General features: G+C 45.2%; 1 protein-coding gene across 1 annotated transcript in view; it reads right to left on the minus strand.

Annotated features, from left to right (window-relative positions):
* Window positions 1-15273: 15273 nt before the first annotated feature.
* il34 (interleukin 34) overlaps window positions 15274-18474 on the minus strand; it is a 147277-nt gene continuing 144076 nt past the window's right edge. Inside the window, exon 8 of the mRNA XM_056282022.1 lies at window positions 15274-15972. Coding sequence (XP_056137997.1) covers window positions 15914-15972 — 59 coding nt within the window. The 3' untranslated portion in view covers window positions 15274-15913. The remainder of the gene's footprint in view (window positions 15973-18474) is intronic.

Raw genomic sequence — 18474 nt, forward strand, 5'->3', positions numbered from 1 at the left:
CATAACCAGTGGCAGGTTGCTTAGCTGACTCGTCAGACCCCTGAGCCAATAAAAAGCGTGTGATTTTATTTGTTTTACGAAACAGACCAATAAGATACATTGTAGAGCCGAAGGAACGGAGAAGACCGTAGGTTCACACTTTAGCCGTGTAGGCAACTTTCTTTAATCCACGGTAAATCAGAGAGACAAACAAAACCCACAGCTCGACTGAGCGGAGGTGGCAAGAATAACCAGAAAACTGGCTGGACAACCATAACTTAACCCTGCGTTAACCTGCCAGGGCAACCATGACTTAACCCTTAGCTCCTGGGTTGAATTCTGTCCCCAATACGTGTCCACCACATGAGCCCCCCCAGAATTCGCCCTAGTAATCGAAGTCAGGCAGGCGTGGGTGGACGACAGGCCGTCCGCGGCGGCTCCGGATAACAGGGGCCGGAGTGTCTCTGGGAGGCATTGACGCGGGCCTGTGGAGGTCGGCCTGAGGAGCAGAAGAGGCAGCTCGGGCCTCCACGGGGGGAGGAGGCGGAGCCGGGGGACGACCGCGACGAGGAGGTTGGGCTAACTCCAACGGCTGCGTCAAGTCCAGGTGTGCGGGTTTAACTCGGTCCACTGAAACATGCTCGGCCGTGCCCCCAAAATCCACCACCAGGTGCTTAGTTCCCCGTTCCAGGACGCGGAAGGGGCCGTCATAAGGGGGTTGCAGAGGGGGGCGGTGTGCGTCGTGACGGATGAACACGTAGTCCGCTGACTGCAGACCTGGGGGCACCTGGGACACCGGAGCGCCGTGTTGGGCGGTAGGGACGGGTGTGAAAGCTCTGACCCCGTCCAGCAAGGAGGCTCGTTGGTCCACAGCTGACCAGGGACGCGTTGCATTGGGCATGAAATCGCCTGGGACTCGCAGCGGCGTGCCGTACACCAGCTCCGCAGAGGAGGCTTGTAGGTCTTCCTTCGGGGCGGTCCGCAGGCCCAGCATGACCCATGGGAGCTTGTCAACCCAGTTGCAGTCCTTGAGAGTAGCCCGAAGCGCAGCCTTCATGGACCGGTGGAAGCGCTCACATAGGCCGTTCGCCTGAGGGTGGTAGGCGGTAGTGCGATGAAGCTTGACGCCCAGAGCCTCACCCACAGCATTCCATAGCTCTGAGGTAAACTGTGGCCCACGGTCAGATGAAAGGTCGGAAGGCGTACCGAAACGTGAGACCCACGACCCAATAAAAGCCCGGGCCACATCAGCAGACGTCGTGGATGCCAGGGGAACAGCTTCAGGCCAGCGCGTAGTCCTGTCCACCACAGTGAAGAGGTAGGTGAACCCACGGGAGGGGGGTAGGGGACCAACCAGGTCGACGTGGACATGGTCAAATCGTCTCTCCGGCACTGCGAAGCGTTCCAGGGGCGCCTTAATGTGGCGGTGTATCTTAGCCCGCTGACAGGCAACACACGAGTCGGCCCACGCTTTCACGTCTCTCTTAAGTCCCTCCCACACAAACTTAGCAGAGGTCAGGCGCACGGATGGCTTACCACCTGGATGAGAGAGGCCGTGCACAGCTTCAAATACGGGGCGTCTCCAGCTGTGCGGGACGATGGGCCTGGGCTGTCCTGTGGAGACGTCACACAGGAGGGTGACACCTGTGTCGCTGAAAGGAACGTCCTGCAGGCGGAGCCCCGTGTCGGAGGCCCGGAGACGGAGGATGCTCGGGTCCGTGGCCTGGTCAGCAGCCATCTGTGCATAGTCAAGGCCTAGGTGGACCGCTCCAATCACTGCCCTAGACAGGCAGTCAGCTACCTGGTTAGACTTACCAGCGACGTGCTGGATGTCGGTAGTGAATTCCGAAATGTAGGAGAGTTGTCGCTGCTGGCGAGCGGACCATGGCTCGGCCGTCTTGGACATGGCAAACGTGAGGGGCTTGTGGTCCACGTACGCAGTAAACTCGCGGCCCTCTAGCAGGAAACGGAAATGCCGGACGGCGAGCCAGAGACCGAGGAGTTCCCTGTCAAAAGTACTATACTTGCGCTCTCGGGGTGTAAGCTGGCGACTGAAAAAGGCCAAAGGCTGCCAAGCCCCCCCCACCCACTGTTCGTGAACCGCACCAACAGCATAGTCCGATGCATCCGTGGTTATGGAAATAGGCGCTGTAGGTGAAGGATGCGCTAGCAGGGTAGCCTGGGAGAGCGCAGCTTTAGTCTCGGTGAACGCACGGTCCCGCTCTGCTGTCCAGTCGACCGCCTGGTTGGGGGACATGCCTTTCAGCGCCTCGTACAGTGGCCGGATGATAAAGGCGGCTCGAGGAATGAAGCGGTGGTAGAATGTCACCATCCCGATGAACTCCCTGAGCGCACGAGCTGTTTGGGGGCGCGGAAAGGCCGCCACCGCTTCCACCTTTGAGGGCAGGGGGACTGCCCCGTCCCCAGTGATGCGGTGCCCGAGGAAATCCATGGCTGTCAGCCCGAACCGGCACTTCGCCGGGTTGACGATCAGCCCATGCTGGCTGAGGCGTGTGAAGAGGGCATGAAGATGGGACAGGTGTTCTTCCTCGGAGGCGCTGGCGATGAGTATGTCGTCCAAATAGACGAAGATGAAAGGAAGGCCACGGAGCACTGAATCCATCAGCCGCTGAAAGGACTGGGCCGCGTTTTTGAGTCCAAATGGCATTCGTAGGAATTCAAATAGGCCGAATGGGGTTGTCACCGCTGTCTTGGGGATGTCTGAGGGGTGCACGGGAACTTGATGATAACCACGGACCAGGTCGACTTTTGAGAAGACGCATTTGCCAGACAGGTTTGCAGAAAAGTCCTGGATATGCGGGACAGGATAGCGGTCAGGCGTGGTGGCGTCATTTAGTCGGCGGTAGTCCCCGCATGGGCGCCAACCTCCATCAGGCTTAGCGACGATGTGGAGTGGGGACGCCCACGGGCTGTCAGAGCGGCGGATGATCCCCATGCGTTCCAGGTGCTCGAACTCAGACTTGGCAATGGCGAGTTTGGCGGGGTCGAGACGCCTGGCTCTGGCGTAGACCGGGGGCCCCTTCGTAGCAATGTGATGCTCCACCCCATGCTTAGCGGTGGGTGCAGAGAAGGTAGGCTGGGTGAGGTCAGGGAACTCAGCGAGGAGGCGGGTGAACTTGTCTGCCTCTGAGAGAGAGTTGGCTAGACCTGCATAGGCCGCTTCCCTCCGCGTACATGCGAAGGAGGAGAAGGTTAAGGCATCGACCAGACGGCTGTTCTGAATGTCCACTAGTAAACCGTAAGCGCACAAAAAATCAGCTCCGAGGAGGGGAAGCGTTACATTGGCCATGACGAACTCCCACGTGAAACGTTGTCCACCAAAACACAGTTCTACAGACCGCACGCCGTAGGTGTGGATAGGGCTGCCGTCAGCCGTCGCCAACTGGGGGCCCCGCTCCCCGCCCATGATGTCGACGTCAGTAGCAGGGAGCACGCTTCTCTGTGCGCCCGTGTCACAAAGAAATCGCCGACCGGAGATGGTGTCGAGGATGAAGAGTAGCCTGCTCGTATCGCCAACACTCATGGCCACTACTGAGTGTTGGCCCTCTCGTTTCCCGTCGGCCTGTAGTTGCAGGGGGAACGGCACCGTTTAGCTTTCGCACCAAATCGAGCGTGGTACATACAGAGTCCAGAGGGCTTGTAGCGGTCTGATGCTTTGGCGCCACCGTCGGGCCACGCCCGCGATGTCGGCGGGGGGCCATTGAAGGTAGGAGCCAGCACCCCGGCATGGGAGGAACGTTGTGTAGCGACGAAGAATCGGTCAGCCTCCTTTGCCAGCTCACGGGGATCAGTGATGGTGGAGTTAGCGAGCGCAGTCTGGACGTGGGGCGGCATGTTGCGCAGAAACAGCTCCATAAACAGGAAACATGGCTTTTCTTGACCCAGTAGGTTTAACATCCTGCTCATTAGCTCCGATGGTTTGCCATCTCCCAAGCCCTGAATTGCGAAGAGGCGACGTGCTCTCTCCGTTGCAGACAGTTCAAAAGTTTCAAGGAGGAGATGTTTAAGTGCGGCGTATTTACCATCGGCCGGTGGGTTGGTTATGAAACCGCTTATCCTGGAAGCCGTAGCGCACCCCAGCGCTGCCAATACGTAGTAGTACCTGGTCTCGTCTGCTGTTATGTCTCTGAGCGCGAACTGTGCCTCAGCCTGCGCGAACCATGTAGCCGCGGAAGACTCCCAAAACTCCGGCAGTTTAATTGCAACGGCGTTCGTAGCCATAATGTGTGTGGTTTCAGAAAACTTATCCGAAAACCGACGTCGGGGTCACCAGTGTAGAGCCGAAGGAACGGAGAAGACCGTAGGTTCACACTTTAGCCGTGTAGGCAACTTTCTTTAATCCACGGTAAATCAGAGAGACAAACAAAACCCACAGCTCGACTGAGCGGAGGTGGCAAGAATAACCAGAAAACTGGCTGGACAACCATAACTTAACCCTGCGTTAACCTGCCAGGGCAACCATGACTTAACCCTTAGCTCCTGGGTTGAATTCTGTCCCCAATACGTGTCCACCACAACATCATGTTTGGAAACAAATTAACTGACAGGTTTAACGCCTGTCAGTCACGATAGATGCAGTGTATGATTAGGTTAGAGGGGCGGTGACAAATAATCAAAACGATAACTAAATAATTATTGGTGCCATTTCAGACGGTCCGTGGGGTTTCGGGGGGGGGGTTCAGACACTAAAACCACCTACCCGCATTTTTTATACACTGCCAGTCGATAGTGACTCTTATGCAGATGCTTTGAAAGCATTGAAAACTTGTTTTGTCCCGAAGTTGAATGTCGTGGCAGAGAGAAATAAGTTTCGACAGAGATCTCAGAGGACTTGTGAGTCTACTGCAGAGTTTGCTGCTGCCCTGCGTGAACTCGTTGCTACATGTGAGTTTGGCGGGCTCGCTGACGATATGAAGAGAGATCAGATTGTTGAAAAGACGAACAATGCTAGGATTAGAGAACGTCTGCTGCTTGAGGGAAATCTGACTCTGGAGAAAGCCATTACAATTTCATGCCAGATAGAACATGCAGTAGCTGGGGCTAAAGCGATGACCACTACACACCATGGAGCGTCAGCAGGAGTCGGCATGGTGCGTGGGGGGTCTACGTTCCGAGGCGGGAAACACAGACGTCCACAGAAGCCTTCAGACAATGTAACAAGAATGGACAGTATGCCAAAGTCTGTAAAAGCAAGTCTGCGTCACAAAATGTGGGGGAAGTGTCCACTGCTTCCACTGAGAGTGTTGACACTGTGACAGTGCTACACATTGATGAGAATGACGTGACATGGTGCAATAAGCTGATGTGCTGTGTCTCCCTGGAGGCTTCCAGCGGCCCCACAATTAGTACTGATTTGATAATAGATACTGGGTCTGGCGTTTCCATCCTTCCTGAGCACATATACAGAAATCACTTCAGTCATGTGACCCTTTCAAAGCCCGAAAAAAGACTTACCACTTACACACAGAAACCGATACAGGTGCTTGGTTGCATGGAGCTGAAAGTGACTTACGAGACAAACAGTGCGTCTACACACATTCATGTGGTGCCAGCGGGAACGCCCATATTGGGCATGGACCTTTTCAATGCGCTATGGCTACAAATTTCAGATGGTAAAGTGACTGTTAGTAAAACCCTACCTGTTACAAACCCTGCTGTTCCCGTACACTACACTACTGTCAACATGGAGCCAACTGTCAATGCAGAGAGTACTGGGACAGTTAGAGGCTTCGTCCACAAAGTAAAGGTGAGATCTGACGTGCAGCCTGTGCAGATGAAGCTACGCCGTCTGCCCTTCGCCGTGCGTGACCAAGTTTCAGAAGAGCTGAAGAGATTGGAGAAGGATGGAGTGATTGAGCGCATCGACTCCTCACCGTGGGTTTCACCCATTGTGGTGGTGAAACGGAAGTCAGGCCGGCTCAGGATATGTGCAGATCTCCGTGAGCCTAACAAGGCGGTGGTCATCGATAGCCACTCCTTACCACACATTGAGGAGGTGTTCCATGAGCTGCGAGGAGCACACATGTTTTCATCCATCGACCTACAAAATGCGTATTATCAGGTTCCACTCCACCCTGAGAGCAGAGACCTTACCAGCTTTATTACACATGATGGACTTTTCCACTTCACAAAGGTTCCATTCGGTCTCGCCTCAGCTCCAAGTGCGTTTCAGCGCATGATGTCACAGATCCTGTCAGGCCTGGATGGCGTACAGTGTTACTTAGATGCACTTTCAGTTTAAAATTGATATGCAATATTTTTGACATATATTTGATATGCTATATAAGCTACTTTCAGTTACAAATGGTTGACAAGTCAGAGTCGTTTACTTAAAGTGTTCATTCAAAACATGGTTTATTGCAGGAATGTTATTCTTAAAAGAGAGGGATATGTGGTATTGTCTTACATGCCTTATCATTCCAGTAGGTGGCAGTAGCGCCTAGCACTACAGACTGTACGTGTTGATATGTGCATGTCCCTGAAGAAGAGTTCCGAGTAAAGGAAGTTGAAACTACACCTTGCGTTGTCCGTCTGCTCTTTTCATGCTAACGGTACTACTCAACAAGTTTGAATTTGGTCCTAAACAAGTGCTGCACTGTACAAATGGTGCGAAATTGCTTTGGAATTGTCTCGGAAATCTGCACTTTTTTCCATGATTCGGCTTTGCGGTCTGCCAGTCTGCGACACGAGACGGAACGTCTTTTACCCGACTGCAAGAGGAAAATTGTGACTTGGTGAGTTGCGTTTCAGCTGCTGATGCTGTTATTAAGCAGGTAGATGAGATGAGGGCTAACTCTGAGATGGAGTTCAGGCAGATTTTCCAAAAGACCTCATCCCAAGCAGTCAAGAATGGGGTTGAATTTCGACCACGAAGAGGCATGGACTGCAATGAGGATTCATTGAAGGCCCGTGAAAATCACTACCGGCAAAAGCTTTTCATAGTCATGCTTGACTTTTATTCATCACAGATGAAGGAACGCTTCAGCAAACACAGATATGTGATCTCCAACCTCTGATCCTTACTGCCATCTAAGGTCAGCATGCTGAACGACAGCTCAGCTCACGCGCTCTCCAACCTGTATCCTGATGAAGTGTCACCGCATCTTGAAGTTGTAAAGTCAGAAATTGACACCTGGCGGGATAAATGGAAAGATGCAACTTATGTTCCACAAAATGCCATTGAGGCATTAAATGCCTGTAACAGTGAGTTGTTTCCAAGCATCTTCAAGCTTCTCCGCGTTTTGACCACGCTTCCTGTCACCAGTGCCCATGTCGAGAGAAGTTTTTTCCCGTCTGGGAAGGATCAAGGACAAAATGCGCAGTACAATGACGGAAAGACGGCTTAATGGACTGATATTGCTCTCGGAGCACGGAGACATTGTGGTGACGCCGGAAGAGGTACTGGACATCTTTTGCAGACAAAAAAGACGATTGGACCTGCTTTTATAAGGTAAGACCCACTTTTATTTATTAATGCATTGATGATTATCTATGGGCCATTAATACTTTGACATTTACCGTACGGTTGGGTGTTAGGCTATAGTATACAGTGTGGGAATTTTGTTTACCGGTAGCTTTTGGCAGTGTTGCCCGACCCCCCCCCCCCCCAAAAAAATGTTTCTGGCTACGGGCCTGCCGTTCACCACTGTTTTCCGCGGTCGTTCGTGCCTGCGGAGCTCATGTCGGCTCGTTTTGTTTTTGTACGGCATGATGCTCACCGCTCGCCCCTCCAACCCCCATACGATGGCCCATTTCGGGTTCTTGAGACGGGTCCTAAGGGTTTTGTGCTGGATATGGGTGGGCGTAGGGAGCGTGTCACGCTTGATAGGCTTAAACCGCCGCACAGGGTGGCAGGCGAAGTTGTGTTTCCGGCCCAGGTTCCCCGTCGGGGTCACCCTCCTTCCAGGACCCCGGCAGTGTCTTCACAGGTTCAGCATTCTGCTTCTCAGCCGGCTTTGGACTGTGTTTCACCTACTGTTTCTGCTGAGGGACGGCGCAGCCGTTATGGCAGGCTGCTTAAGCCTCCAGTGAGACACTTGATTTTCTTTCCAGGAGTCCCTTCTGGGTGTTGGGGGGGGGGGGGTTGGCGGACACTAGGGGCTATGCCTCTCACCCAGCAGGGCTGCGAGCTGGGGGCGTGGTTTACGTTGGGGGCGTCGCTTACGTTCCCGGGCTCTCTGGTGCAGGGTTGTTCCTGTTTCAGTTTGGTTTTGGAGCTGAGGAATAAAGTTCAAACTCGCCTTCGTCTCCTGTGTTTTTCCTCATACTGCCACAATATGTTCTTTTTTAAGGTAATATCAGTAATTACTTTTTACTGTGATAGACAGAAAGTCCGTTAATTGCAGAATAAATAGGCCTCTATTTCTAAAGGAACAGCCCTAACTATCCGAGTGTGAGCATCACTAAGCCGGCATTTTGTTTCATCAGAGACACAGACGCATGAAGGCACAAATATAACAATTAATTCAATTTATTGTCATTAAAAACATTGTGCAGGCACATGTTAAAAACGAAATGAGAGCTGCGGCTTCACCAAACAGTGCAAGTCAGACACAGACAAACACAGCAAACACAGTGTAAGATATACACACATGAAGACCAAAAGCTAAAAATAAGTTAAATATTTAAAAATATCTACAGACATTCAGTGGGTGGCCAGGTTCAGGTGGGCAACAAGCTTGTGGAAAGAAGCGGTTTTTGAGCCTGGTAGTGCGGGCTCTGAGGCTCCTGTAGCGCCTCCCAGAGTGCAGGGGGGAGAACAGTCCATGGTTGGGGTGGGTGGGATCTCTGCTGATGCTAAGAGCCCTTCGAAGGCAGCGTTTGTGATAAATGTCTTTTATGGCTGGGAGCTGGGTACCGGTGATATGCTGGGCCGCCTTGATGACCCGCTGCATACTGATAAATATTAAACATTGGACACTGTTTTGAGTTGATAAAAATAGTCATTTATTGTTTTCTTTTTGCATTAACCTTGTCATTGTACATTTTAAAAAAAAATAAATAAATTCAATATTTTGTGTATAAAAATCTATTTCCAGGTAATAGACAAAATAGACAACCAATTTGCAATTACCATATATTTGTTATCGCTAGTCAACTCTGGTAAATATCCATGCATGCAATATCAATGCATATTGAGAAAAGCTGAGTTGTCAGTATCATCTTAAAATTATTATAGGGTTGTTTTTGCATGCAGGAACTAGGCCTAGTCCCCAATAACACTGAAAAGGTGGTTAACAGTTTGACCAGGTTCAATCCACAACTTTATGGCACAAAAAACATAATTTTCCTGGCTGACAAACCCTTTATGTGAAGTTGGGAGATAATGAATTGACAGTATCAATAATTGAGAGTTTTCATTTCAGACATAATCATTTCCTGCAGACTTGGAGTATCACTTTTCAGTTTCTTTGAATTACATAATCTTGAATACCAAATTAACAAAACATATTATTTGAACTGGGCAATGTCATAATAATTGCAAGTAGTGCTTATGCTTAAGTGTGTTTCTGTTAAAATTCTATGTCTTGTATGTATTCTGCCTTCCGGGGTAATTGTTTTCTGAAATTTAGTATCTCCTGCTTTATTCCTGTTGCATTCAGCTATATGCAAGTTTATGCATTTTTTTTCTCCTCGCTTACCTAGGAAAAAAACAATTGCAGGATTCTTCCAGTAGACAAGAAGTAGGAAGTTGGGGGGGGGGGGCACATTGCATTGGAAAAAGATTTTTATGTCAGATGCACAATATAATCTGAAGGCACGCAGCTGTTTTCCCAATGCAACCATTGCCCGTAATTTGATAATTATCATTTTATCTAGGCAAGACAAGTTTATTTGTATAGCACATTTCATCATTTCATACACAATGGTAATTCTTAAATAAGTGCTTTACATAAGGCATAAAAAAGTGTTAAATAAGAAATGGAGAGTAAATCTGAAGGTAATCTAAAGGTATTAACAGGAATTTGTTTTGAATTTAAGTTTTTTTTCTGGGTACTGGCTTTATGCTAGCTGTAAAGGTAATTCAAAATTGTTTAGTATTTAGCCAATAACGCTAAGCTTTTTGCATGTGCCGTTGAATGTAATATTTTGATGCTATTTTGATGTATTTAAACTGCATGCATTTATGTCATACTTAGTATGTCAAAGCTCTATGGATAATTCAGATATCTGTGAATGGAGGTAAGAAGAAGAATAGAGGAGAAAACAATAAAATAAAATTTTCTTTTTTATTGCTCTCAGTTTTACTGCTATTTTATGACTTCATACAGACTTGTTCTTTAGTAAACGTTGGAGCTATAAGGTTATTCTTACCTCTTGCTGATGTTGCTTTTCTCTTGAATATTCTCCCCTTTTCCTCCCAATTTTGCATGTCTCATTGAGTCCTGCAATTATACCCCCATGTGTGTCCACTGACACTAAAAAAACTAAAGAGGATTAATTCACTGAAATTATGCCATTACTCACTCTCTCTTAAACCAAAGATAAGCCGATGGCTTGAGTTGGTGCCATTTAATTTCAGCAACTGCTACCATTTATTTGTCAAGGAAACCCTTTCTTGGGTGAAATTTAAAGAGGAAAAAAACATTTAAGTCAAATGAGTCCTCTGTTAGACTGATATAATACTGACACACCTTGCTAGCGAGAGTTATTGGAGTGTGTTGCTGAGAGCAATTAAAAGTAATGTCTTTATGCATACTCAATAAAAAAAAATCATAGAGAGTTGAATCAGTTTATCTGGACACAGCGTTTATTGAGAGAAATGTTTCTCTCAATAAACGCTGTGTCCAGATGAACTGGTTCAACTTTCTGTGAATTAAAAGTAATAGATCAAGTACTATGATTTATTACTTAACACAACAAGAAAGACTTTGTAACAAATGTAAACTCAAATTTTATGGTTGAGAGAAAACACATTACATGTAATAAAGTACCTTTTTAAGTAACTTCACAAACTGACACTGAATCTCAAATCTATGACTGTGTACAAATAGCTTTGCCATCATTAGCAAATTAGTACTTTGCCAAAAAGTCACAAAGGGATGACTGTCACTGTCATGTATGAATTGGCTAGTCAGCATGTTCAGGTAATGGGCCGGGTGGATAAGGATCGCAGATTCCCAACCTGGGGACTTAAATTGTAAGAAGTGGAGCTAGGACGTAGCTTAAAAAAAAAGAAAAAGAAAGAAACACCAAGTACACTGGAAGTATATTAAAAGTAGTAAATAATATCTTAAGCTTAAAAGCTCCCAGGACAAGTTCCATCTTTTCATAAATGGACACAGCATTGCATCATGTGACTGATGGTTGCAACAGTGCATGAAGCAATTGCAGATATATTTTGAAAAAAAAAATCCTGCTGCCAATCTCATTTCAGGAAGTTAATTTACCCTTCTTTCAAGATGGGATGCACATGGTTTGTGCATCCCTAAATTTAACTGATGTGCTCCTTCTCCTGAATTTCTTTACTTCCTCCAAAAGCCTTAAGTCAATGATAGTTTGTGTCCTGGCATCATGGGGAGGCTGATGATGGCACATGAGAAAACTGCCCTATTTTAGTATCTGATGGATTTATTAAGTTAAAAAATAGAAACAGTAAATGTGTATGCTGGTTTCTAGTGTCCCTTAAATGGGATAAATGGGATTTGTTTTACTGAAAAACGTGTGTTCCCTCACAATAGGTTTTAGGCTAGCCTTGCAATACTTTTGGATTGTGACCGGATCATAACCTCAGGGAGTTGAGACTTAATCTTGTGAAAGTCTTGTCCCATTCTATTCTCTAAAGTGATGTTAATATGAGGATAATTGGTGCTATTGATACGGAACTATTGTCGATGAAAGACAAGTCCAACTGCCGAATATCAAACTCAAACAAACTTCATCTCAGTTAGGTTTTGCTTTCCCTTGCAATACTTATTTTTTGATTTGATTTTGATATACTTTATCAATCCCTGTGGGGAAATTCTGCTCTGCATTTAACCCATCCTAGTTGTGTAGCGAGGAGCAGTGGGCAGCTGCCATGCAGCACCCTGGGACCAACTCCAGTTCTTCTTTGCATGGATCGGTCAGGGGCACAGACAGGAGTATTAACCCTAACATGCTTGTCTTTTTGATGGTGGGAGGAAACCGGAGCACCCGAGAAAACCCACCGCAGACACGGGGAGAACATGTAAACTCCACACAGAGGACGACGTGGGATGACCCCAAGGTTGGACAACCCCCGGGGTTCGAACCCAGGACCTTCTTGCTGTGAGGCGACAGCGAAAACCACTGTGCTACCATGCCTGCCTATTGCGAGGAAATGGAAAAGTATTTCAGAAAAACATTTCCCATCGTAACCTTTAAGGGGGTCTGTAGATTTCTAATAGAAAACATATTTATAGAGCTATAAATGATTTCATAATCACATGTTTGCCGGTAAATGAAAGAAAACATAAATTTTAAGCCTCATCAGTCATCAGTGTTGCCACCTGGCTCATATAAGCTGTTTTATGTTCTGTTATAACTTTGTTAAGAAACACAGTCAGTTCAATCTGCAATCATCCTGGGTTTAATTGATGGAAAAAAAAATTACTAGGCACACTAATTTGTTTTTGTTTTTTCTTCCAAGGTTACAGTCTCAAACTGTAAAATAGATGGCAGAATTTACAGACAAGACAAACTTGATGTAAAAACAAATTACTTTTCAATGCCCTGCAGAATGTTTTTGCCAACAGCCACTAGATAAACGTGGTAAGAAAGCACTTCCCGTTACCTGTGTTACTAATAAGCCCAAAGAATATCCTAAATAATGTAAAAAAAATATTTCAAAAGCATCTATTAAATATATTTCTAGTTCTGAGGATGCCATATAAACAGATAAGGAGACAATAAATGAGGCCTCATCCTATTCCTAGCAGAAAGCCTAAGTTATCTCCTCAGTGGCTGCGTTTACATGCAAATAAATAACCTGATCATAAACTGATAAACGCATTACTCCGAGTTTGGTAACAGTCATGTAAACAGCTTTATTTGACTATTGTTAAAAGGGTAAGGCCTTGCTTTGAAAAAGTTGATGGAGAAGTGTAGAGAAGGCCAGAAGGAGTTACATTGTGTCTTTGTAGATTTAGAGAAAGCATACGACAAGGTGCCGAGAGAGGAGGTATGGTGTTGTATGAGGAAGTCCGGAGTTGCAGAGAAGTATGTAGGAGTGGTGCAGGATATGTATGAGGGAAGTGTGACAGTGGTGAGGTGTGCGGTTGGAATGACAGATGGGTTCAAGGTGGAGGTGGGATTACATCAAGGATCGGCTCTGAGCCCTTTCTTGTTTGCAATGGTGATGGACAGGTTGACGGACAAGATCAGGCAGGAGTCTCCATGGACGATGATGTTCATGGATGACATTGTGATCTGTAGCGAGAGTAGGGTGCAGGTTGAGGACAGCCTGGAGAGGTGGAGGTATGCACTGGAGAGAAGAGGAATGAAAGTCCATAGGAGCAAGACAGAATACATATGCGTGAATGAGAGGGAGGACAGTGGAATGGTCAGGATGCAAGGAGTAGAGGTGATGAAAGCATATGAGTTTGAATACTTGGGGTCAACTGTCCAAAGTAACGGGGAGTGCAGTAGAGAGGTGAAGAAGAGAGTGCGGGTAGGGTGGAGTGGGTGGAGAAGAGTGTCAGGAGTGATTTGTGACAGAAGGGTACCAGCAAGAGTTAAAGGGAAGGTTTACAAGATGCTTGTGAGACCAGCTATGTTATATGGTTTGGAGACAGTGGCACTGATGAAAAGACAGGAGGCGGAACTGGAGGTGGCAGAGTTGAAGATGCTAAGATTTTCACTGGGAGTGACGAAGAAGGACAGGATTAGGAATGAGTATATTAGAGGGACAGCTCAGGTTGGACGGTTTGGAGACAAAGCAAGAGAGGCAAGATTGAGATGGCTTGGACATGTGTGGAAGAGACATGCTGGGTATATTGGGAGAAGGATGCTGAATATGGAGATGCCAGGAAAGAGGAAAAGAGGAAGGCCAAAGAGAAGGTTTATGGATGTGGTGAGGGAGGACATGCAGGTGGCTGGTGTGACAGAGGAAGACGCAGAAGACAGGAAGAAATGGAAACGGATGATCCGCTGTGGCGACCCCTAACAGGAGCAGCCGAAAGTAGTAGTAGTAGTTAAAAGGGTAAGGCCGGGGCAAGCATAACCCGATTATGGCACCTTGATGTTTACTAAATCTTTAGATTTATTAACACATGCAAAACGCACAGTGGCTTATAATCCAAACAGTAAACAAATGAATTACTTTATTTTCCAGTTTATCATGAATAAAGAATAGAAAATAGACAACTGGAGAGAGGAAGGGACTTCCCTTGATAGTTTTTATAATGAGATCATAATTTAAATAAGACATAAACTTGAAAAACTGTTGACAACTTGGAAAGACTACCTATTGACCTTATGCAATTTACAAAATAAAAGATCACATTTTTAAAACAGGAATCATATTAATGTGCCTCTGTCCATTTCTCATTTCCATTCTTAATTAGTGACAAAAATTAACTGAGTTGTTCAACTTGTTCAATTGTTTACTGTTGAAGTAGCAGATGTTGTCACGGCATACGGTAACTGGTTTACTGTTTGCCGCTGGTTAGCTGACTATCAGAAGAGATGGTAAGTGGGACAGTTTATGGTATGGTGTTCTGAATTGTGAAAACAAGAAATAAATCAAATCAAAACAAAAACACAGACAGGCAGAGAAAATCTGACATGTATCTGACATGCTTGCTCTTGGATAACGTCACAGCCATGATCTTGCATTGACAACGGGACGTGTTGGAAGAGCCAATATACCATGCACACCCTGTGTTTTAAAGAAATCAGGTTATTTCGAACCAAGTAAACCTTTTTGCCAAAATGTTGCCTTTAAATGATTACTCAGTAATTGGGTTATTGCTTTCCATGTGGCCTACTAGCTAACTGAAAATCAGCCTTGACTTCTGTGGGGGTAAATTTTGGAATATGCGAAAACTTTTAAATAATCTTTGCTGAGGCAACTGAGATTTAAGTTTTTAAATGAACACTCAATTTTTATGTTATTATCATTTTTTTAATTCAAGCATACTTACTTTTACATTGATTGGATAAAATTCAACCAATACAAGTGCCATCACTGCAGCAACAGATTTCAGCACTCTCCCCTCATATGATGCATGCATCATTGTCCAATTAGTGGTATTATAATGTCGCTCTGCTTTTCTCAGTGCTGATTTGACTTGCAAAGACATCTTAGTTGTCCTAATATCTTAAAAGTGGTTTTATATTCATGCACTTCAGCCTCATTCTATTGTGTCGTTATTATCCTGTTACTGTTGCAAGCTGTTGTAGGAATTATACAAATGTGCAACATGACAAAACTTACACAATACATTTGTTTAACTGATAATCTAAACCTACAGAATATGGTTTGGCTGTAAACCTCTGAACCACACATTATTGTGTTCCCCATTCCATTAGTCTCCCCCTTACACCACCAATTCTGTGTTCAAAACACAGAGAGAGGGATGTGGGATGGGGAAAAAAAGTAAACTTCTGGCCTCTGAAGCTATACTTTGAGCCCACCATAAACATGGTTTGAGCATTGGCTGGATATAAGCAGCAATGTGTGGAAAACACCACTGAAATTGCGTTTTTTCATAGTTTCCTTTTAGCCAATGAATTCAGTTCATGTGAATTATACTCTGTTCTGCTTCTTAGATGTTTGAGCAAAACTCCTCTGGGGGGAAAAAAAGAATTCTGGCTTCAGCATAAGCCAGGTGAAAGCTTAACTTTCACAATGTAACAAAATCATTGTCTGGTTGCTCTCGCTTTGTCTTATTAGTCTTGGGCATCTTGAGGATTCTGGGTAGAGAATTTGAAAAGCAACAGCAATGTCTTCTCAGCTTTCTGGCTGCAAATCTTTCTTCCTTCCTTTCTTCCAATGGGAGACACCACAGTCTGAAAGAATAGAAGAAAGAGAAAATCTGTTAACTGTTAAATCTTTCCTCATTAACTTACTAGGTTTGAATGGCTCTTATATACAGTGCTGCTTGAAAGTTTGTGAACCCTCCAGACATGGTCACTGTTTTTGTAAAAAACATTAAAATAAGCTTATTACACATACATCCAAATCCCAATTTATAAAGCACACCTTCCAAATAATGGACACACACACAAAAAGAGATATATTTTCATTATTTAATTCAACAAAGGTAGTTTATTTCACAAAAACTGAAAATGTAACATGTGCAAAAGTATGTGAACCCTTGTATTAGTAGCTTGTGGCTCCTCCTTTTGCAGCCATTACTTCAACCAAACGTCTTCTGTAACCACTAACCAGTCTCTCACGTCTGCTTATGGGGCTTTTTGCCCACTCCTCCTTGCAGAACTCAGCCAGTTGAGAGAGGTTGGAGGGACATCTGGTATGTACCAACTTCTTCAGGTCTCGCCACAACATTTCAATTGGATTAAGATCCGGACTTTGACTGGGCCTATCCAGAGTACGAATCCTCTTTCTCTGAAGCCATTCCTTTGTAGTTTTGCTGGAATGCTTTGGGTAATTGTCTTGTTGCATAATCCATTTTCGCCCCAGCTTCAACTCCCTGACTGATGGCAGGAGATTCTGGTCAAGAATGTGTTGATATGCCAGAGAATTCATGGTTCCTTGGATAATATGGAGTCGTCCAGCTCCAGAAGCAGAAAAGCAGCCCCAGACCTTCACATTTCCACCACCATGCTTCACTGTTGGGAGGAGGTTCTTTTCTTCATATGCAGTGTTGGCTTTTCTCCAAACATGTTGGTTTTGATTGTGACCAAATAATTCTATTTTGGACTCGTCTGTTCAGAGAATGGACTTCCAGAAGGTCTCTGGTTTGTCCAAGTGCTCTCTGGCAAAGTTGAAATGGGCAGCTTTGTTCTTTTTTGAGAGCAGAGGCTTCCTTCTAGCAACCCTCCCATGAATGTCATGGCTATTCAATTTTCGTCTGATTGTAGACGCATGCACATTTGTCCCAGACACTATCAGAGAGGTCTGCAACTCTCTAGAGGTGATGTGTGGGTTGGCCTTTACCTGATTTATTATTTTTCTGGTGCTTCTGGGTGATAGTTTTGATGGGCGTCCACTTCTAGGCAGAGTTGCTGTCATGTTGAAGGCTCTCCATTTGTAAATTATTTGTCTTACAGTGGATGGATGGAGCTGGAATCTTTTGGAGATGGTCTTATATCCCTCCCCAGACTGATGGGCTATCACTACCCTCTTCTTCATGTCCTCGGATATCTCCTTTGCTCTCGGCATTGTTGATTTGTATGGGACCACAGTGGTTTGGTTGGTTTCCTCTCTCTTTTAATTAGTGCAGGCCAAACCCTTTCCCAAGGATGTCACATTTCATAGGTCTGCTTAAATGATTAATTAAGCACCCAAATGTGTTTCACCCGAGTCTGTTACCTGCTTGACTTAACCAATGCAGCTGGGGGTTCACTTACTTTTGCACATACACTAATTCCATGTTTCGTGTAGTTTTTGGGCTACTTAAACAAGTCCCACTAAACAAGTACCTGCAACTGATAAACATATATCTGACATTTCATACATAAAAACTGGTGATGATAGAATAAGAAAATCATGGTAAAACAACAAAAAAAATTTAATTGCTAAAGGGGTTCACATACTATCAAGCAGCACTGTACATATACTCTCAGGATGCAAGGTACAGCATGTTTTCTAATTTGCCAGGTATCCCAGTTATCTAATCTGATAAGTTTTACTCCTAGTATACAACAGATAAATTGAATTCAATATCTGGCAGAATAGAAAATCAGCAGTACTGGTGCTACCAAAGGAGCAGATTTGGGACAACTTATGACATTTCTCAATTTTCTCCTTACTCTCCTCATTTGGATGGTACACACACACACACACACAAAGGGTAACCTTTACAAGTGCTGGTGTTGCAAGCTCAGTTTTTGCTGCGTTATAAATAAGCAAAATTAGTTAAGCAAAATTTGTTGGGCTAGCTTTGCGAGACTACTTTAAGGTGTACATAAACATGTACACTTACTGAATGAAATCTGCAGATGTTAGAATAATATAGAAAAAGAAGAATGTTTGTAAAATTTTAGAAAAACATTGTTAGTGAAATGTTAGACAATGTTTAATGTTAAAAAATGTTAAACAAATGTTAGAAAAAGAAAATATTAGATAAACTGTATTCTACTCACTGAATTGATGTTATTTATAAAGAGCACTGTTGATTTGCATATCTGCTTACTCAAATATGCACACGCACACACCTTCCCCTTCCCCTCATTGAATCCATCGAAATAGCCTATGTTTAAAGTGTGACTAAACCCTAGACCATTTTAATGAGTTTGCTGACATCTACTGGTTAAAAAAAACATGTAAAGGTTAAAAAACATATCAAGCTGGACTTGGTATTCTGTGACATTAACATAGCAGGATAA

This window comes from Lampris incognitus, chromosome 6 (assembly GCF_029633865.1).
Source record: "Lampris incognitus isolate fLamInc1 chromosome 6, fLamInc1.hap2, whole genome shotgun sequence".
Classification (NCBI taxonomy): Eukaryota; Metazoa; Chordata; class Actinopteri; order Lampriformes; family Lampridae; genus Lampris; species Lampris incognitus.